The 22,250-nt window shown below is 45.0% G+C and overlaps 1 protein-coding gene across 1 annotated transcript in view; it reads left to right on the top strand.

Moving 5' to 3' along the window:
* KDM2B (lysine demethylase 2B) overlaps window positions 1-22,250 on the top strand; it is a 103,229-nt gene that overhangs the window by 23,100 nt on the left and 57,879 nt on the right. The window contains exons 5-9 of the mRNA XM_058037194.1: window positions 853-1,031; window positions 2,801-2,907; window positions 11,427-11,520; window positions 12,373-12,526; window positions 20,980-21,095. Of these exons, the coding sequence (XP_057893177.1) occupies window positions 853-1,031; window positions 2,801-2,907; window positions 11,427-11,520; window positions 12,373-12,526; window positions 20,980-21,095 (650 nt within the window). The remainder of the gene's footprint in view (window positions 1-852; window positions 1,032-2,800; window positions 2,908-11,426; window positions 11,521-12,372; window positions 12,527-20,979; window positions 21,096-22,250) is intronic.

The following is a 22,250-nucleotide window of genomic DNA, read 5'->3' as shown; positions in this document are numbered from 1 at the left end:
AATTGTTTTGGAGAGATTTTTTGGAAGCATTGCGAGTTTGTTTGCTGGAATCCTCTCCTGGAAATGAGGCATGTCTCTCATGGGCTCCTGTTCACTCACACACAAATGAACTGCTAATTAGGATGATGAAATTGCTGGGAGAGGTGAAACCTTCCAGTTGGCCGAAGAGAAAATTGTGGATTAATCTGTGTAAAGCTGAAGGCTCGACTAAAACTGCTGCTCAACATTCTGGTGCTAATGAGACTTGTATGTCTGCCACTCGAGGAGCTGAAAGTAAGGCTTGTGGTTTTTGTTGAGAGATCCAAAGTGGGGGCTCACTCCTCTGTGGCATTTAGTGCTTTCATCCACTGGAACTGGGAATGTTCAGCAGTTTACACTATCCAGTGATGCAAGGCAGTTTTTGCTCTTTGTGGATAGTTTTTGTACACGAGTAAAAGCATCTTGAGAGACATATGGATGTTTAGAAAATTGCAGTATGATTTGGAGAGCAATTTGTCTTGCCTGCCCCCTGCTACCATATTGTATTACTTCTTCATAGTTTTTAATGTACTTCTGCTCACATCAATTCACATAAAGGAGGAAACTGCTCTCTCCATCTCTGTGAAGAACCAGGTGACCTGTTCAGTGTCACATTGGGCAAAAAGTCTAGTTCCAAGTTAGTTCCTTGCTCACTGTTTGAGCTTCTTGGGAGCCATGGAAGGAGTGGTACTGGTCTCATCCTCTTTTCCTGCAGTTTCCCTGCAGTCACTGAGAACTGATATATATATAGATATATTGAATAACATACATACATGTTTTTAGATGTACATAAATAAGGCAAGGCAGATGTTCTGAGGTGCTGCTGTGTTGCAGGGAGCCGCAGGATCGTGGATGTGATGGATGTGAACACGCAGAGGGGGGTGGAGATGAGCATGTCTCAGTTTGTGCGGTACTACGAGACCCCAGAGGCCCAGCGGGAGAAGCTCTACAACGTCATCAGCCTGGAGTTCAGCCACACCAAGCTGGAGAACATTGTCAAGCGCCCCAACGTGGTAAGGGAGCCCCTGGTGCTGGGCTTTATTGCAGCTTTTTCCCAGAAATAAATCAGGGAGTTTGGACAAGGTGATGGGAGGTGCCCGGAACTCCTGCTCGTTCAGTGGCAGGATCTCATTTTTAGCCCAGTAGAAAGCTGGTCTCCTTGACAGTGGAACTTAATTTACAGGAATTAGGTACCTGATGAGCTGTTAATCATGCAATTTGCACTGATACACAGTTCCTCTCAAGGTATTTAGGGGAAACTTCATCCAAAATTAAATACTATCTCGTATTTTTCCTCCTCTAAGGAAGTTTAAACTATCAGGAAGCTTGGACTCATTATGTATGAACACTCCTTCTACCCAAAAAAATGTTCAGGGGGTTCCAAAGCAAAAAAAGTTGGGAACACAATTGTTAAATGTATAAATGTTTACATAATTAAATCAGCATAATCACTGCTATGTCAGAATTAGCAGTAGTAGATTTGTACATACTTTTTAAAGGTAGAGGGCTCTTGTGATTCTATTCCCAATGCAGTCACTGGGCAGAAACTGTGACCTTCTCAGTAAAGATGATTTCATTTATCTCTGAAATGTAGCCATGTGTGCTGTGCTAGCATGTAGCTGGGGGTAAAACTACAGCTCTGTGATGTTTTGTTTTCAGACACTTCTTACCTGATTTCTAAGTCCTTGTCTAGTTACAGCAGCAGTTTTTTCTGCTGGGGACATCTCTTACCCAGGACAATAGAAACACCACACTTCTGCCTGAACAGGTCACAGATAGATGGCAGCTCTAATTGCTGATTTGTAGAAATAATTCTTAACTAGACTTTGTTCTTTTACACACAGATCACAAATTTGAATATTAAACACTTATTTAGAAGTTCATTCAGATTTTTGCTGTCATTCAGACACTTAGCGGGCAATTTGAGGGTGCTCTGGGGAATTTCTTGTGTTCAATTGATCCCGGTTTTCCCAAACACATTGTGCTCAGCGAGCTTTTAAAACATCTGTGCAAATTTCCTGGGTGCTTAGAAATGAAATATGCAGTTAGGTATCTGTTATCACGTGTAAATGGTTATTTCATAGCTGTTTTAAATAACTGAGTGCACAGTTGTTTGTAAAACCAGGAATATTTAGATCTCACTGAAAGAGAGATTTGCATTCCCATGGGAGGAGAAGAGAGGGTGTTGTGGAAGTCCAGTACCCAAAGTCAGCTCCCATATATTTGTATAAGATATTCCCTTGAATCCTGCAGAGTTTTGAGTCCAGAATAGGGCAGAAATACCTGATTTAGGTTCCCTGCTGTGTAAACTCTGGGTTGCAATATCAGAATGTGGAAATTATTTCAGAATCAGGGCAGTAAGCAAGTTTTGTTTTCACATACAGTTGTGATATTGATGGAATCAGTCCTATTTCCTCCTTGAAATGGAAGATATTAGCATCATATAATCCCTTTTATGTTTGCATTTTAATGTTCATTAATGCAATTTCTAGGCTGTTGGCTACAAAAATGCCACAGACAGTACAAGAGAAGGGGCTCACATGAGACAGAATTTGCACTCAGGTAAACTGACTGTAAAACTCTCCTCCCCCTGTGTTTTAAGGGGTTGAATTGTGGTGATGAAATGCTGCACCTTAACAAGTTGAGTGCACAGGACTTTTGCTGAACAGCAAGGTTCTCCCTGTCTGTGAGCATCTGCTGCTGTCACTGGAGGAGTTTCAGCCAACAAGAATATGTCCTACCATGTGTTCAGGAGCTAACAGTTGATTTTGGGGCCTTTCAGGTGGACTTAGTCGACTGGGTGGATAATATGTGGCCACAGCACTTGAAGGAGAGACAGACGGATGCTACCAATGCAATTTCAGAGATGAAGTACCCCAAAGTGAAAAAGTAAGTCTTTAAAAAGTTCTGCTCTTGACTGCCTTAAATAATTTTAACTTTGCTGAATACAGTCTTTAATCAAGCATCTTTGAAAAGTGCATTTTTATTTTTCAGTTTTGAGCAACTCTTTTTGAAAATGGCAAACTGACCTTAAGTAGTAAATTCTCTGAAAGGGCTGCCCAAGGAAGTCACATCACACAGATATGTCACACGGATATGTCACACAGTATAGTCAGAGTCCTGCTGCAGGCTGGCTCAGATCCTGCCCAGGTTCTAAACTGCTAATGACAGACATTATTAGCTGAGAAATGTTTTGTGAAATGAGCTTGAAGTCCATTTTTAATGGGTGTGTGTGACTTCCTAGAAACTGTCACTGCCCTTCCTGCCAGTTTGCTTTTCCATTCACTTTTTCAAGAGCAAGGTCAAAGATTGGACTGATCTTTGGCTCAGGACCTGCTCAGGGCAGTTTTGAGGCTGAACACGAGCAATTTGTCCTGGTTCTATCTCAGCTCTAAGTTTTGGGCAAGCATAGGCTCACCTGGCTTTTTCTTCTGCTTTAATGTCTTCCTTGAAACTTTTTATGTGGTGATGGGAAAAAGGAACTATTTGGGGGCCTCAAAATGTGCATTGCAAGTTTCATGGGAATGAGTACAGCTGAGATAGGGGTTCCTTTAATGATGTAATGACCTGTATGGCTGATGAACACCAGGTAATCCTGGAAGCCCTTCACTGCTGTTTCTGTTTTATTGGCCAGACTGAATGCTGGCAGCATCCCAGGCTCTGCTGTTGAAACGACCTCTGGTGTTCTGCAAATCACTCAGAACTCCTTCCAAACTGTAAAATAGATTGGTACTAACAGATACAAAGGAGTGTGCAGTCAGGAAGTGATATGTAGCATTTACTCTTGTTCTGTAAAAATAAACATTTTGGAAGGTAAAGGTCTCCATAAAAGAAGAGACTCTGTGACAGGCATTGGGGATTATGCTCAGACCACTGATTTCAGTGGAAGTTAAAGATGTTCCTACATTTTGAAAAGATCAAACTGCTCATTAGGGTAGCTGGGTGTGGATTGGAGTCTCCATGCATTTGGAAATGTCCTAAGTGACTTGCCTGAGGTCACACAATAAACCAGCAGCAGAGCAGCACTTGCTTCTCAAGTGGTTAGTCAGCTAAATAACATTATTTATAATTTGCCAGAGCTAAGAAACTGAATCATGATTCAGGGCCTAAGGATTCATGGATGGTTCAAGGTAAGAAGCAAAGGAAACGATTCCTCTCCTAGAGCAGGCACACTCCAGATGCTGAAAAAGATGTAGCAAGTAAACAGAGCAAGGCAGAGATGGTTTGAAGGATAAGGTAGCAACATGACTAACAGAATTTAGCAGAAAAAGCAGAGTATATGCTTGCAGTTCCCTACTTGCATCATGAAATGCCAGATGGTAGGTTTCAAAGGGATTTTAGAGACGTACCAAATCAACAGATTCTGACATAGAGTTTTTCCCATTTGTGGAGCGTGGCCTGGTGGGAAGGCAGGAGATGCCTGATGCCGTGGAGGTTGCTGTCACTGGCAAAGGGAAGGTGGAGGTTGACAGCTTGATAAACTGGTAGATGTGATAGGTACAGGGAAGCTAAACACTGAAAGACTGTGAACGCTTGAAATGTGACAATAGGGTTTGATGTTGGGAAAAGGAGTTACCAGGCATGAGTGTTAAAGGCGAGGGTGATGCAGCTGGAGAGATGAGGATGTTGCTACTGAGTGTCATCTCACAGAAGGACTAGAGAAGGATGATTTACAGCACTGTTGGCACAAACTCCTCATCAGTCTCAAGAAGCCACAAAGACAAAACCAGTAACAAACAGTGATAGTCTGTGAACACAAGAGAAGCTGTACCAGATCAGGATGAAGATCTGTGGCTCTCAGTAACCTGTCTGCTGTTGAGTGCTGGCATTGATGCCCTGGCAGGAGTGTAAGAATGATGTGAGCGTAAAATGATGCCACTCCTAAAAATTACCTTCTGAACTTTGACTGTCTGCAGTTCAGGCAAGGCTGTCCTGAGGTAGAAGTGGTTTCTGTGCACTCAGTGACTCTCAAAGAAATTGCTCTTCCATGAGTGTGTCTGGTTTAAAGATGAACTCCTCAAGAGATTGGCTTTCTCCATCTTTGGGAATTCAACTTTACCCTTTCCTGTAGAGATACTGGTCCCAGCTAGTGCTGTGAGAACCCAGAGAGTCTGAGCCCTTATGAAGGAAATCATGTTCAGTTGTGGAGTCACTTGCTTCACACTGCCCATTCTTTTCTGTGAATCATCTATATTCATATGCTTTATTAATGACTGCTGCTCAGAAATGGGATCGATTCATTCCTTTCTCGCTCTGAGCATTCCCATAATGCTGAGAGTTTGCAGTATGCCATCCCCACCATTAACGTGTTCCCTACAAACAAAAAGCACTCCAGCGAGAGCGCCGCAGTTTCGCAGACACAGATGGCATTACCAGACACAAATGTCTGTCTTGGCTCCTGCACGTCGAGTTCCGTGCTGGGAGTGAAGTTAGAGAACGCTCCATCTGCTGCCTCGGGTACCAGAGCGCCCTGCCCCGCGCCTGGACCTGCACCACTCACTCCTTCCAAAATTCTGGGTAATAAAGTTATGTTTCTGCCTGTAAGTAATGGCTGCTTACCTCAGGAGCCTCAGAGGACTGAATTAAGTGGGGCAATAGTTTAAGTCCCCTCTTTCACAGCTCAGGGTGCAGTTCCTGAGAAAAGTTCCTGCAGACATGGGATCCTGGATGAGAGTGGGGAGATGCAGTGTAACCAAGAGCTAGCAGAAAAAGGCAATGATATTTTAACATCAGCTTTTAGAGGCAGAAGCTTGTTATATCACCAACACCATTTTCAGGTAGCTCACAACAGGCTGAGATTTGTTTTTCTGTTTAAATTCATCCAGAACTGAAGCAATCTGGATACAGCTGAGTCAACCCAAAAAAAAAAAAAAAAAAAGAAAAAAAGTAGTACTAATTTGATTTTTCATTTATCAAAAGAGAGAGCCCTGCTGAAATTATTATCCTCTTTATTGGGTTTTGTGTTTGTAGCCTTGCAAGATTATTTGCAAGGCAGTGGCAGTGAATAGCTACAGTTCAGGACATGAAACAGTACCAGGAATTTCTAAGAACTTGGTAATATTTGTGCTGTGGAACAAATGAAAATGAAGGCTTTGGTCACTGCAACATCCTTTTTACCTTCAAAATTCTTTCTATTACTTTAAATATCTAAGCACTGCTGTAACAGGTCTCTATAATGATGCTGGCCTTCAGTTAAGGATGGGGTATGTTGTGTGAAACATCTACCTGTTCTCAAAGGAATGCTGCTCTGTTAGCATGTCCTCAGCCCCATTCTCCCTCTCCCAGGCTGTTGTTCAGCCATCCGTTCCTTTCTATTCATTCCTTTACTAAGTAGGGATGGATTTAAGCAGATGCTAAAATGCTCCGCTGAGCTGTGGTCTAATTAGAAGCTGAGGGTGCCTCTGGAGACAGGGAACCGAGGGAGCTCGCAGGTCCCACAAGGCAACCTGGCACTGGTTTGTACATGTGAGAGACTTGTCTGCACTTTGTATGCCATTTGTGGATTGCTTTTGATACAAAACCTCTATAAATAGAATTCTGCAAAAAAATTTACACCAATAAGTGCATGTTCGTTAAGACTTTCCAAGCTAGCAAAGTAAATAAAATGTGATATCTTCAGATCAGTGCATGAGTTCTCAAATCCTCCTTCAGGTAGAACTTGGAGGAGCAGCATCACACATGTAACTCAAATAACCACCAGTGTTTACAACAGTTTGTGGTGGCCCTGGAGCTGAACAGCCTTGTCACAGGATGAAGAAATGAGTTGTGCTCTCACAGACACCAAAGTGCTGTTCCAGGGGCAGACAGGCCTGGCTCGCAGTGAGTTGTTGGCTTGGTTCAGTTCACTGTGATGGGAAAAAAAATTTAAAAATCCGAGCCCACCCCTCATACCCTTGGTGTTCCACTGGGGCTGGGACCGGGCAAGGGTGCGACGAGGGAAATGTTGTCGCTTGCTTTGGTGCCAGTGTGGTCTGAGAGTGTGATTTGCAGGCACTTCACAAACTGCGGTGCATGGCAGAAAACTGGCTCCTGTTATCTCGGTGTTGTTTGTGTGTGTGGCTGGCTCGGACCGTAACCCCCTCGGGGCAGGAGCCGGGCCTTTCATGTGCGTTTGAAGTGCGCGGGGTGTGGTGAGCACCGTGTGTGACGAGTTGGTTCGTTCCCCTGGGCTGGGAGCGCTCGGTACCGCTCCTCGGGACGGGCACGGGGCGAAGGTTGGTCCCGGCAGGGCGCAGGGCCCGCTCCGGCCGGCTCCGAGCGGCCTTCCTCGGGCAGGGCTGCTCCGGTACTGGGGTTCTGCGGGGAACCGGGGCTCGCATCCCTAACGGGAGAGCGGGGTGATCCTTGAGGGAAGCCGGGTTCATCCCCGCAGAGCAGCCAGGGCTCACCCCGAGGGAAGCCGGGGCCCTCCGTGAGGGGATGCTGGGGCTCATCCCTCATCCCCGCGGGGCAGCCGGGCCCTCCCCCAGCGGCGGGGCCGGTGGCTGCCCGGTGAGGCGAGGGTGGGGGCGGCAGCCGGGCCGGTGCCTGCCGGGTGACAATGGTTTCTTTTGTCTTGCGGCGCAATTGGTGGCTTCCAGTTGCAGGGCCCCAGTGTGGGAGCGCTGTCGGTGCGGGCCGAGGCGCCCCGAGGTAGCCTTTGTTCCCCGCTCGCAGGCCCGGCACAAGGGCCCCCGCGGGGCCGGGATGCTGCCGGGGGCCGCTCGCCCCCGACGCCCGGAGCGGCGCTCCCGCCCGGGGATGGGCAGCCAGGCCCGCGCCTTTCCCCGCGCTGGCACTTGCAGTTGGCTCATGGGTCTGTGGTATTCGGTTTCAGGCTCGGGGATTTCAACCAGCCGGCGCTGCTCCTGGGAGGAAGGAAGAGTGAGCTATACTTTTCTCATTGGCCCGAACAAAAAACAGAAGCCTCTGCTGGGGTTTGGGAGTGGTTTATGGGCTGAGCTCAGTGGCAGGGGAGCCCTCGCAATGCCAGAGGGAATAGAGCCGTATGGTGCGCGGTGCCTATTGCGGGGGAGAAGGAGCTGAGCTCGGGGTAACGCTGCTGCCGCCGCTGCCTGTGCGTCCGCTCGCGTCTCGCCGGGCCCATGTGCATGAACGCTGCCGCTGCTGCCTTGCCCGCCGCTGCCTTCGCATCCCGGCGCGGCTCTCGCTGTCTTTGTTTCTCTGTTTGCTTGCGGGTTTGTAGCGATGCGTGGCGAGTGCATTGTGGGTTTGCCTGGGAGTGTGGGCTCTGCGCTGGTTTATGGAGCGGTGTCTATGTTGTTCCTGTGTTACCAGCTCGCTGTGTTTGCTTAGTGGTTTAGCTTCATTTGTATCATGTCTCTCTCTTTTTTTGGATCTCTGTGTTTGTTCTTCCTCGTGAGTTTGCAGGTTACTCCATATTTCTTCGCATCATTTCTCTAAGAAATTTCCCCAGATGTTTGTGGGTTTTTTTTTTCGTTTTTGTTTTTTTTTTTTTTTTTTTTTTTTGAGGGGGGGGTGGGAGGGAGAAGTTCCCCTTTTTTTCCACATCATAAATCTTTCCTCCAAAATAACAATACATTAACTGGACAAATTTCAGGCTTGTGGAGAACACAAACCAAACTCTTCATTTGGGAAGGGAAGCTCCCCCCAAACCGATTACAAGCAGCTGCGTGTTTTAAAACCCTGACTGAGGCTGTGCAGGGGGATAAAGTGGAGTGTGCAGGGGTTGGATGTGGTAGCAGTTGTGAAAATATTCAACTTGGGGCATCTTTTGGGTTGCTTGTGTTTTCAGGGTGTAACTCTGGTCAGGCTGTCTCCCCATGCCTGATATGGGATTGTGCTCCTGGAGCCGCTGTACCTGTCCTGGCCCAGAGCGCCATGGCCACAGCACACAGTGGGATGTATTTCCTAGATTTCTTTCAGAGTAGATGCTGTGTTAGTGCTCCCGCCCCCCCCCCCTCCTTTTTTTTTTTCATTTATTTATTTTTTCCCCACCGTTGTTATGGAAAACCCTGAAAAGTTGAGTGGTTCCCCAAATTAGCAGCTGTTGGCGATGAGGAGCCGCTGGCCGGGGCTGGTGCCCGAGATGAGCAGTGGCATGGAGTGCGCTGGGACCATGTGACTGCGGTGTACATCGGGAGAGGAAGCTGCAGAGGTCAATGCAAAGGCATTGTGCCAGACTCTGGCAGCCAGCGAGGGAGCTGGATGGCGGAAGATCCTCCCGCAGGCTCCTCAGCCGGCCGGGAGCTGTTGGGCTTGGACAAAAGCAGGCCTGGGAGATTAACAGCATAAATTAAGGCATGGCTTGTTTGTGGATGGAAAGAAAAACACTTTATTTTTCCAAATGCTTTGCAGGTTTTTATTAATTGCCATAAGTGACTCTTTCACTAAAATCACCTTTACTGAAGTGGAAATTGTGTTTAGAGGAGTTTCAGGAAAACAGAGGGGAAAATGAGGAAAAATGAGGAAAAGAAAGAGTTGTGTGTTCACAGTTATACCTGCTTTGGTGTTTCCTCACAAAACTAAATTTTAAGCGCTTTGATTTGACAGGATTCAATCCTGTTATTACCTCTCTGAACATAAACAGTTTGCCTGCTTCAGGTTTAGATTTTTGACTACTGAGGAACAGCTAAAACCAGCTAATGCCCAGGCCATGTTTGCTCTTCCAGAATATCTTAATTCAGGGGGTGATTGTTGATAGGTTGCACTGTCTAGGAATTTTTTGTTGTTAGTGTGATGTATTTTATATCTGGCCTTCTAGAAACTGAAAATAATTGACTCCATAAGGATTTGAATTTTTTACTTTAAAACAACATGAACCTCTAACACTCAGCAGTGCTTACAAGCTGAGAATTTCTATGCTGATTTTTTTTTCCTAATGAGCAATAATTATTCAATCTGTGACTTTTTGCAGTTTGGCTGAAAGAAAAGCAACTTCCTTTCTGGGCTTCTTTTATTGTTTTTAAATTCTATCTGACTTGTAATCAACAACATCTTGGTAGAGAAAACATAAAAGGAGAATTTTTAAAAAAAAGTGTTTGGGAGGGAAGGACTCATATTTTGAAATGGAGCATATTGAGAGTGTAGACAGCTTCTTGGCTAGCTGTGATTTTTGAAGCATCTGAAATACCCCAGGGGCAGCAAAAGCTTCTTCCTGCTTCTGAAGGATTAAAAAAAAAAAATTTAAAAAATTCCAGAGTGGGCAAGAGGAGAGACGTGTAATTGCACAAGGAGAGGTTTTAATTGTGAGATGAAGGCGCAGGACCTTTTTTGAAGCCCACAAATTGACTGTCTTCATGACAGCATTGCGTATCATTCTGTCAACTCCGGCTCGGGATGTGGTTGCTAGGCAGCGGCTCTTATGGACCCAGAGTGGCTGTGATTTGCCAGCCTGCTGCAGACACATGGTAAGGTCCTTCCCAGCCTATCATCTACAGGGACTTCTGCACGCCGGCTGCATACTGCTGAGCTTCTCCTACCTGAATGTGAGCAGGAAAAGACACACTTAAATCAAACCTTTTTTTTTTTTTTTTAATCCTTTCCCTTTTTTTTATTTTTTATTTTTTTTTAACAAATCCCCTTCCGGTAGTGTTTCCATAACTCCCCTTAAAAACCAAAGCAAACCAAAAAAAAAAAAAAAAAAAAAAAAAGCCATGAAACGGAGACCGGAACAAGGAAAAGAGGTTAGTGGGTTAAGTGGTGTGTGTTTCCTGCGTTTGCAAAGGTGCCTACAGTGAGGAGGGCGGCTGTGATTCGGCCATTAGTTACAGATGGTGGCTGCAGGCTGGAGATTCCTGCAGCCAGACCACAGCTCTTGTGTCTTTTCCAGCAATGCAGACTTTAAATTGTTCAAATCCTCTATCAAGACGGCGTAAAAAATAGTGGATTTGATAGTTAGTGTGGCTGCCAGCTGGGTCCTTTATGTGTTTTGATGCAGAATGCCTAGAAATGTGAACAAAAAGGAGTTAGTTTGCCAAATGAGGTTTCTGTCCCCTAATCCTTGCAAAAATGGCATGAGTGGCAAGTAGGTAAAGAACATTCAGGAGGATTTATAAGCAAATTACATTTTTCAAAACTTTGCAGCAATTTGTGTACAACTTCTGCTGAAGGTTGTATCTCTGAAGTGATGAAGAAGAGCATTAAACAGATCACCCCAGGGACAGGCAGTGCCATAGGAAATATTTCTGAACAGCCTAACTTTTAATGTTTTTCTGTTCCCTAACTCTGGAAGCTTTAATTCCTCTTGTATGAACAGCAAACTCAAACATGGAGAGACGTATTTTTCAGCAGAAACCTCATTACCTTCATGAGACAAATTCCTGTGCTATAAATGCAGAAACTTAATTGGTGGAAGCAGCATTGCACAGGCAGTTAACCTCTGCAAATTAAGATGTGAAAAATACTGTTTCAGACTGATTCATTTTTGTCCTTCACTCTACTTGCAGGTACTGTTTGATGAGTGTGAAAGGATGCTTCACTGATTTTCATATTGATTTTGGTGGCACTTCAGTGTGGTATCACGTTTTCCGTGGGGGGAAGGTAGGTGAACCTTTTTTGATATTTAGTTTTATTTCTCTATGCCTCTTAGAGAGGAGGGGTTGCTTTCTTTTCTTTTTTTCCCTTTTCCTTCTCTCTTTTTTTTTTTTTTCCTTGAGGGGATCAGCCAGTGATCAGACTATTTCAGCAGCTTTGTTGATACACATGGAGTTTACTGAACTAGAAGGACACCAGTCACTGTTATGAAACAAACAAGTGATTTATTTGAAATCCCAAATGTGTTATTTGCTGGTGGTGGCGATTTTGGGCTCGCTGTTGCTGTGGTCCAGAAGGATCTTGCAGGGAGATGTGGCTGTGTGTGCCCTTGTTGGGTCAGAGTGCCCTCACAAGTCTCTGTAGCTAAAGCTTCTGTTCCTTTTAGAGATTCCACGTTTCTTTGTGTGTACAGCACAATAAGCCAGAACTGAAACATTAAAGGGTACAGAAGCCTTAAAATACACAGCATGTGGAGCTGTGTTGCCATCTTTCCTGGTTCAGGATGTTTTTCCCAGTTGTAGTGTGGCCACTGTGTGGTTGGAGCTGCAGTCAGTCATGGTGCAGCTCCTGTTCCTGTCTGTACCAACACACTGCTCTGAGCTGCAGGTAAAGCACAGGCAGCTCCTGAGTAAGATATTTCTGGAGGAGAGATGACAAGTGACAGTTACCCAGGCACTTCCAGCACGTGGGCTAATTGCTGCTGCTGTCTGTGTGTGCCTCTGTGTACAGCACCTGGAAAACAAATGTTCCATGCAGAAAGGAGCTCATTTGCCTGACACACTGTAGCCTTGGTGGAGTCTCTCAGCTGTTTCTTTTTGTTGACTGTTGGTAATAATTAAATCTTCATTTTGTTTTTAGATCTTCTGGCTGATTCCACCTACTCTGCAGAATCTAGAACTTTATGAAGAATGGGTTCTCTCAGGAAAGCAAAGTGATATCTTTCTGGGAGACAGGGTGGAACGATGCCAAAGAATTGAGCTGAAACAAGGCTACACCTTCTTCATTCCTTCAGGTATCCCTGTTAACTAACCTGGAATGACTGGGATTGTGCTTTACTGACAGCTCTGTGTAAAACAATTCTTCACACCTAAACCCCATACTGACCTCCTTTTTTTGCTGTGGCACAAGAAAGGCCAGGGACTAAATGTGCTTCATTTTCCAGAAATTAAGACTGATGGGAGATGCACTGTGAGGAGGTGTGTGCAGTGATCATGTGTGTAGTGGGAGAAAGGAGAGGGGAGTTGGGCCTCTGGAGCTGTCAGTTCACCACTTCTCATCAGAGCTGCACTGACTGCTGCTGTTGGCTTTCTGGGAAAGACAGTTTTCTCTCTTTGTGATCTCTTCTGGCAGGCTTCACCTGCAGTTCAGTAACTTGCCTCTTTGCCTCTATCTGTAGCCAGAGGTGGGTCCTGGTGGAACTCAGGAGAGATTCCAGTCCATGGCAGAGCAGGTGCTGTGCTCCCTCAGGTTGCTTCTTGGGGAAACAGCTTCATTGTTCTCACTGTTCAGAGGTGCTGAATCTGGACATCTTCCAGCAGCCCAGGCACCTCAGTTTTACACTGCTGCCCACCTCAGTAGCTGTGCTGCATGGTCCAGGCTCATCCTGCAAAGCCACCAAATAGTTGTAGATTTGGAGGCTGATGCTTCAGCCCTGTCTGCTCCTGCCTAAATTGGATTAAGGATGGTGGAATGTGTAACATCCCTCACTTAAGATTATATCAGACTTTGCTTTCTGTGACTATTATGGGACTGTAAGTTTGTTTATAATAATTTAACACATTGCCTGGGAAGTAAATACAGGTAAACTTTCTACATGACACAAAGGCAGGCTGGTAATTTTTCAGTTGGAATTAATTACTCTGTGGAGATAGGATTATTATTTTTTAACCCTAGAAACAGAGAGAATGCAGGTCATGCAGAGACAGGGACAGTGCTCTTCTCATCTGGGTAGTGGTGGTAGGATCAATTGAAGGCCACAAATGTGCACATTTGTAAGTATTTGGTAAGAATCAGCCTGGGAGATGACAGGCAAAATGACTTAAAGGGTGGAGGAGTTAATCTGTTAGAGGAATTAGATCTTGCCTTGAAACAGGTCAGACTGTGCTGTTACTGTTTGAACTGGGTGTTTGAGTGTGGCTGTGCTGTTTGCTTAGATCCCATTACTGCATCCTCTATTTATCTCCATCCTCCTGTGAAAAGCCTCCTACAAGTAAGAGTTTCAGTTCAGTCATGTTCAGCAGCTGGAACCCTGCAGGTTGTGGGAGCTTGGACAGGACACAGCTGTAACATGGTGGCTGACACAAAGTGATTCCAAATGGGTTTTTGACTGGAGTGTCTGTTTTCTTAGGAAAGCCCCAAGTACAGAAATGCCAATACCTCAGACATTTTAGGCTCCATGCCAGATTTGAAAAGCATTTATGAATAATTTCTCTCTAAGCACCTCATAGATTCATGGATTTTTGCTCTGCTGTATGTTGTTTGGAAAACTTATTTGCAAATCTCTTATTTGTGTGAAAGGGCATTATTTCTGCCTTTGTTTTAAGAGTATGGAAATGCCTAATTAAAGGCTGTTCCAGGTCAGTGAATTGAGCACAGCTGTGTAAAGCAGGTCAATTCCTGTGACCTCTTTGCTCTGGTTTGTGCACATATCATGTTAGTTAATGTTTGAAAGTGGTTTTTATGTGCTTTAGAAGTGTTCTTGGTGTTTAGATTCTGTTTATGGATGTCTGTAAAACCAGCGTGTCCTGTATTTTCAACTGAGCCTGATAAACCCTTGACCAGCCTCAACTCATCCATGAGGAAATACCTTCTAATTACAGGTTTGCTCACAGAAAGTGTAGGGGAATTAGTGCTCAGCTGGGCTGTGAATGGGGAACATTTCAGCAAGAGACCTTTCCCATGAAATATCCTGCTCTGCTTCTGCTTTCAAGTAATTTCTGGGAGTAGTCCTAGAAATGCTGTTTTACCATAGCACTGTGAGGGTGAAGTAGGTAGAGAAGACTTTAAGAAGACAAGTGAGGGAGTGAAATCACAGTGTGCTGGGAAATGGAAGGTTTGTCTGAGAATCTGGGATCAGCAGTAGATCCAGTAAATCCCCAAAAGTAGAAATCACTTGGACAAGAATGGGGATCATTCTCAGGGAAGGCATAATTACAGTGCTCACCAGGGCCTCAGGGTGTTTTCCTCTCCATCACTGCCCTCATCCTTTCAGGATTAAGTTTAAACCAGTAGATTTCTGCTGGTGTTTGTAACCCTGCAGAGCACTGAGAGCACGACCCCAGCTGTGGTATCAGGGAGGAATTGAGCTCAGTATCATCAGCACAGTGAGTTGTTATGGGCCAAGGTGCATTTTCCAGCGTTTTCTGCAGTGCTGATTTATTCAACATTCCTGTGATCAAACTCCAGACAGGGTGACCTGCTGTCAACTGAGTGATGTTCCTTTCTGGTTCTTCTTCAAACTTCTCATGTTGCTGCATGCAATTTCATAACAGTTGTGTTTCACCTGGGAGCTGGCAGTGTTCCACTGAGGAGTAAGCTGTTTGTTTTACTTTATTTTTCTTATGTTCTCTGTACTGCACTTGAGGGCCTTTGGCATGGAAACATGCTGTTAGAGTCTCTCTTAATTATTGTGGTTACCTGAGAGTGCTCCTGAGTTCCTGTCTCCAGTCAAATGCAGAAATAATGACCTTTCTCAGATGGATGTTTTTGGGAAGGCGAGTGGACAGAAAGAGATGTTCTGTGTGGACTGCAGGCAGCTATTTGCAGGGATTCAGGGTGTTTCAGATGCTGTCTCAGTGGTTATCAGTGGCATTTTGCCTATTAGGAGTGTGTGGTCCTGGGTCACCTCTGCTGTGCCAGTGAGAGTTTGATGGATTATTGTGTGATGGGGCCAGAAGGTGGCACAGAGCCCTTCCAGCAGGAGAATGACAGGCTATTAAATTGTGGCTGGTACATTTTTTGCAGGGTGTTGTGCTAGGGCTGCAGAGCTGCCTGCCTGGGTTTGGTTCCTGTTTAGCTTCTCCCATTCTGGGAGTTTCCACTGACATTAATGGAATCTCCGTGCCTGGAGCCTCAGGGACCACATGAAGAAGGTTGTGGGGAGGATCAGAGGGGAGAGGCTTTTTGCTCTGAGTGTTGGCTTTCAGATGGAAGGTGACAGCGTGATGCTGGATTTTTGATTCTGTTCCTAATGCCAAGCTCTGCCTCATTCTTAAAAACAATTTAAGATTGAGAGTTGCTGTATTACTTGTACTACTGGGGCAGAATTAGTAAATACTTCACTTTTAAAATGTAAACATGATCTTTCCTTGATAGATTTGGTTGTGGGCACTGCTATGATGCAGTCATTCTTCTTCTGAGATTTGATTTGCTGGCAGTGCCCACTCTCAGGTTACCTCTTTAGTCACTTTTTATTTTTGAGACATATATATTTCATCTTTTCCGCCCCAAGTTGCTGTAGAATTGCAGAGAAATGTGTGGCAACTTCAATATCACAAGGCAAAATATCAGTTCAGTTACTAATGGAAACAGATGCAGCATGGTTTTGGCTTGGAGCTTGTAGGCTGTTTGCCCCATAGCTTTATAAGTTAATATTCTTTTTCATTATTCTCAGATGGATGATTGCATCCTTGAGTAGGAATTTGCAGCCCACTGAAATCTTCTAACAAGTTTGCAATATTTAATAATACTTGTTTTATAAAATTCAGAAGATAATGAGATCATATCTTTCTTTTAACTGTTCAGAAAAAGTGTTTGTTACTGTTAATTTTACCTTCTTGATTTACTAGAAATGATAACATCTAAATATTCAAGTGTATCTTAGGAGTGGTGGAATAATTCATAACTGTAAATCAGCTGAGAGCATTTCTGAGTCTCCTGAAGAGAATTCCTGCTCAGTCTTGGCTTGGCTTCATACACTGGGATTGTTTTGGGAAGGAAAAAGCACTTATTGATTGCCAGGAGCTGAAATAAAAACCATCAACTTCAGAAAAACCTTAAGTGGATGGTCTTCTTATTGAGGCTTGACATGAGGGCTGTGAGCAGTGACTGCAGTGTCTGTGCTCCCAAATCCATTTATCCCACGTGGCTGAGCTGTGCTGGGCAGGACTGGAGCTGGTTCCACCTCTTGTCACTGGCACTGCTTGGGGAATAAATGGTCACCCACGGGCAAGAATCTTCCTGGCTCATGGCTGGTCCTCAAAGCCACACAGGCAATGTCCTCCTCTCATCTGTAGGATTTAATTGTAGCTTGAGGTAATATTTAGCAGGTGCTTTTGTTTGTGGCTTTCAGACAAAAATTAACGATTTCTTGTTCCACTGACTTGATTTTTTCAGTCCTTATTCCAGTTGTTCTGATATTATTCCATTGCTTTTTTTAGCATTAAGGATAAAATGAAATTTTTGGCATTTTTCTCCGTTTGTGAGACAGTTCCCAAGAGGTGAGGTGTTATCTCCTGGCTCACATGAAGCCATTGAACACAGAAGATTGTGCAGCAGGAGCTGGGTTTGTGTGAGCAGCACAGAGCAGTCACTGAGGACAGAACTGATGAACTCACTCCAGAGGTGTTGGGGCTCTATGGGAGGTTTGTGCTGTGAGAGTGGGCAGTCAGACACACAGGAGCAGGCATGACAGGCTGTTCAGCACAGGTGACATGATCTGAAATGTCAACAGACCCTCAGTGCATCCAGCAAAATGTAACAGCACAGGTGAAGGTGAGGCAGGGGTGTGATGGATGGCATTAAAGCAAATCCCTTGGCTGCCCTTTTGTCTTCCCCATACGTGCAGCACCTCCTGCTCTGGGGGTTTGTCTTCTCCTTTAAAAACCCTGGTAATTGGGGAGCTGAACAAGATGGGTGGTTTTGTTTGCAAATGGTCACAATGAACATTCATCCTCCTCAGTTTATTTCTGAGTCGTTCTGTAGCTAAGCTGTGGGAATGGATTGAATGTGCCATCCAAGCTTCTCTTTCCTCAGAGCTCATTTCCACAATACATTACCCTGATGGAAACTGTTTCCTGTTTTCTGCTCATCTCTCTTTCCTCCTACTTCTACTTTTCTGGTGCTGACCTCCAGTTTTTCTCCACACACAGCCTGGTTAGTATTAGAACAAGAGATTTTCATGTTGGCTTTTTTCCTCTGTAACATCTGTGCCAATCTTGCTGGGATTTTGTACCTTGTCAGTTTTCCCATCTTTTTTGTGTAACCTTGTCCTGTGTCCCTGGAATCCACCTCTTGGTGCTCGTGTCTCTGCAGTTCCAATTATGCACGTACGTTCCTCAGGCAAGTGGGAGCTATTTTGGGATGCAGTGTGACTGAAATGCTGCACAGCTGAGTGACCAAAATCTATTTTATGTGCAGGTGACTCCTCTGACAGGGCTGTGTCCTGCAGAGGGGCTGAGCTGGATGCTGCCTGTGGGAGCACATGGACTGCAGGAAATCTGGGAATCCCCAGCACTGAGGGCACCCACAGGCATCATCTGTGCCCATCTCAGAGCTGTGCCTGGAAATCATCCCTGCCCTGGCAGGGCTAGGAACTTCCCAGGACTTTATTAGGATGACTTTGTTGCTTGGTCTCTCGTTTATTTTTCTTTTCCCAATCCTGATGGATTTTATTGCTGTGTTTTAAAGGGTTCAGCTACTGACAACTGTGTCATTAACAGCAATATTTTCAGTCTTGTTATTAGAAATACTTGCAGCTTGAAGGACCTAGTGTTCAGTTAATTCAGCAGTTGGGAGATGAAGGTACTAATTGCTTGTAAGATATTTAGTCCTGGATTATAAATGCAAGTAGGGAATTAAAGACCTTCTCCACAGAGCCAGAGGTTGTTTCAGATACTTTACAGAAGATTTTCAGTTTGCACTGTACCAGCTCTGCAAGAATGGATGCTTGAAATGATATTTGTGTTCATTATTCTTTCTGTGCAGGGTTTGTCATGTCTGGAACACCATTTGTTAGAGCATTGGCTCAAGCCAGTGATAGATCTTCCCACACTTCTCCCAAAAATATTTGGCTACTACCAAACAAGTCTAGCAGTTATTAACACAAAAACCCTCAGCATCTCATAGGGGTAGCATGAGAAGTCAAGAAGGGTTTGTTGAGAGACCAGGAAAGACCAGGAAACAATGAAACCAGCTGCCCTCCAGTGTGAAATGTTCACTGAGGAAATACAGTTTGTAGGAGAAGGCTACTGTGTGGTTTCAGTGGAAGCACCCACCCAAAGAACAACTGCATTGATGGGATTTAATTTTATTGATTATTAAATGAGGGGGTATCTCCTTTTAACCTTTCAAATAGGACAAGAATCAGCCCAGTTATTCCTAATAATCAAATTGTAAATATTTGATGGCAGATTGTATTTTGAATGATGTTGATAATTTCACTAAAATAACAGCTGCACTAAGGTTGGACATTGACACAGTGCTGAGAGAGCTGCTGTGGGAAGGGTGCTGAGGGCTCCTCAGTGTTCTGCTGGTCACTGCCTGGTTCTGAGCTGTCTTCTGCCACCACTCACTGGTGGGGCCATGAAAGTCATTTCACCTTTTCAAGTTTCAGTCTGTTCATCTCTAAACCTGACAATTAAAGTGGATTGTCACGCAGACCAACCCTGTGTTTCAGCACCCGGCCAATGAGTTTGGGGACCCAGATTTGCCTCAGCATTTGGATTCCAGTCTTACCCCCAACCACAGAAATCTTTGTTTACCCAGTGAAAGCAGTGGCCCCAATTTCCTTGACCTTGGATCTGTTTTCCCTCCCAAAGACTGGGATGAGGATCATGAATTTTTGTAGTAGTTTGCTCTTAGTACAGACTGATGTATTTCATGTGAGCTGCTGAACTACTCCAGCTGTGAAGTATTTATAATGTTGAGGTGTGTAGTTGCCACCCTACCCTTAGATTAAAAAAAAAAATCCTCTCTAGTTGATTGTTCTGGATTTGGAAGTAATAAACAGGCTGGATCTCTGTAACTGAAATGATGCTGACCAGAGAAGGAAAGATGGAATAATTCTGAGAGCTGCCAGAGCCATGAGCCACCTGATGGTTTTATATGCATCACATGTAGTGTGTGCAGTCAAAGCTCTGAACTGACTGAAACCTGGAGCAGGTTGCCCAGAGGGGCTGTGGAGTCTTCATCCCAGGAGATGCCATGGAGCCATCTGGACACAGTTCTGTGCAGCTGCCTCTTGGTGGTCATGGGGTTGGACCTCCAGAGGTCCCCTCCAGCCTCTACCATTCAGAAAAATATATCCAGAGTGATGGGCTTGTGTTTCCAGGGAGAAAATTCTAATGCTGATTTCTTTTCCTTCCTATCACTCTCCTACCAACCTGCCCTTAAACGAGAGCCCCAGTCCTGCCATCTGCTGTGGCTCAAGGACTTCCCAGACAGAGCTTTGCAGGCCTTTATGGCTGAAAAATTGTTGTGGAGGAGCACTTTTGTGGCTGCTGGCTGGAAAACCCTCTAGGCTGAATGGCATTTCCCTGCTCCCTCACTGATCTGGAAGTGAGGGAAAGCTGCCACAGCTTTAATGGAAAGTACTGCACAGTCAGGAGAAAATTGACTGCCCCCCATGTTGCTTTGCTGTCTGCTGGTTTATAAATTGTAATGCTTTTCATTAAAAAGAAGAGGAAAAAAAGTGTCAGGTCTCTGTGGGTCCCAGATCATTAGCAGGATCAATTCCTTTTTCACTGCAGAGATCAGAGGCTACAGTCTTGCATAGCCAGAGCTTCAGCTCCTGACAGACCAAGCAAACAATGCAGAGGCAGAAGAGCTGGTGTGTGGCTGCCTGAATTGCTGTGCCTGGATTTTCATTGTGACAGAAGATTCTTTGGAGCCTGCGAAATTAATTCAGTCCCTTGTAGGATTGGGTCAGAACAGTCTCATCAGCTCCAGTATCAGAAATGTTAAATCCCTTAACTTGAGGCTTGCAGTGAAAATGATTTCTTGGTTATTCAGGAAGTTGATCGTGGGTGATGAAACTTTCACCCCCCAAGGAGGGCTGGTAATAATTTGCAATCTTTTACCTCTGAAGGTGTGTTGTGTGCAGTGTGAAGGAGGTTTGGTGTGCCTCAGTCCAGTTGCACAGCCCTTGGCCCACCACCACTGCTGAGATGGTTTGCAGCCATGCTGGAGGTGCCAGTCTGAGAGCCAAGTGCACAGAACAGACTGAGTTTACTTCTTAGTCATGGACGTGGTTGAGTCACAAACTTGCGTGTGCTCAGTAAACACTGCAAGTGTTGGGGGAATAAATAGAACGGATTTACAGGGGGTTGTAAGACTGCACGTCACAAGGTGCCCTTCTGCTGTGACTAGTCCTGAAGTGTGGCTGTGAGCATCCCATTTAACCTTTCACTGCTTGAACCTCTCATCCCCAGCACAGTGGGATGCAGAGGGTTGTTAAAATTTGATTTGAAATTGCTCTGTAATGCTGCATAGCACGAGGCATTCTCAGTTCTCTGCTTTCCTCTCTAGGGTGGATTCACGCGGTTTATACTCCAGTAGATTCTCTGGTGTTTGGTGGAAATATCCTGCATAGCTTTAATGTTCCCATGCAGCTTCGCATCTATGAAATTGAGGACAGAACAAGGGTAAGGATTCTTGATTCTCTTTTTAACTGAGCAGTTCTTTGTGACTGTGATCTGTCACAGTCTCTCCCTCGTATTCCCCTCTGACAAACAACAACTGATGGGATCTCCGTGTCAGAGTCGTTGAAACAAGAGGTAAACATGAAGTAATGAGACTTTCAAATGTTGGTTATTTTTAGTGGGATTTACTCATGAGCTTCCCACAGATGTGTCCCTTCTGTGTCTTTTGTCTGCCTGTTAAACTTCCATAAAACACCTTCCCTTTTGCACAAAAACACATTGCACTTTACAGACCTTTGTACCAGTGTTTCTGGTAACTCTCTGCTTGTCACCTCTCTGTGCACACCTGGGGTGGATGATCCTGCAGAATCGATGGCACTGGGCTGGTTCTGCTGCCCATAGCTGAGTTGACAAAGCTGTGCAGAAGTTGTGTATGAAATGACATCTTCTGTAATTGGCAGTCACTACAGGGACTTGATACCATGCAAGGATTTCCTGGAACAGAGAGGCTGGGCTGGGACATTGATCTGAACATTGTGATGTTCATCTGCCTGAGCACCTACCTGAGGGAAAGGCTGGGGAGTTACTGAGGGAAAGGCTCAGTAAGGGGAGTTACTGTGCCACCTCTTTGTTGGGGTAACAGTTTTATCCTTGGTTAATAAACAGGGCACCTGCTCATCGTATCCACTGAGTTTCAAAAAGCAGCAGGATCTGAAGGAAGTGACTCTGTTTTATTAGGCTGTTAAATAACCTGTGCAAGGCCACTGTGGCATTCTGATATAAAAATGGACCAGAGGGATGTGCAATCCAGATGGGGCTGTTTTGGAGGCCTCACTCTGAGACAGTGCTGAAACCACTGACACAGGTGCCAGCTCTGGTGTTAGTGGAGATTCGGGCAGAGTGGAAGGAAATTGCAATTCTTCTTCACTAAAAAGTCTTAAAATAGTGTGTTGTGAACATCAGTGCTGTTCACTGTTGTTCAACCCTACAAGAGGGCACAAATCTTGCTCCAAGTTGGCTTTTGCCCCAAATTGCTTCCTTTGCAGTCAGAGTGCATAGGCCTGGAGCAAATACAAATTGTTTTGAAGTACATCTCTGCCTCCCTGGCTTCCCAGCTGCTACAAGGCCTGGTGATCTTCACACTGAAAAACACTGGTG

Source organism: Melospiza georgiana, chromosome 18 (assembly GCF_028018845.1).
Source record: "Melospiza georgiana isolate bMelGeo1 chromosome 18, bMelGeo1.pri, whole genome shotgun sequence".
Lineage (NCBI taxonomy): Eukaryota > Metazoa > Chordata > Aves > Passeriformes > Passerellidae > Melospiza > Melospiza georgiana.
The sequence above is the reverse complement of the archived record's forward strand: the minus strand, read 5'-3'. Positions and strand labels throughout refer to the sequence as shown.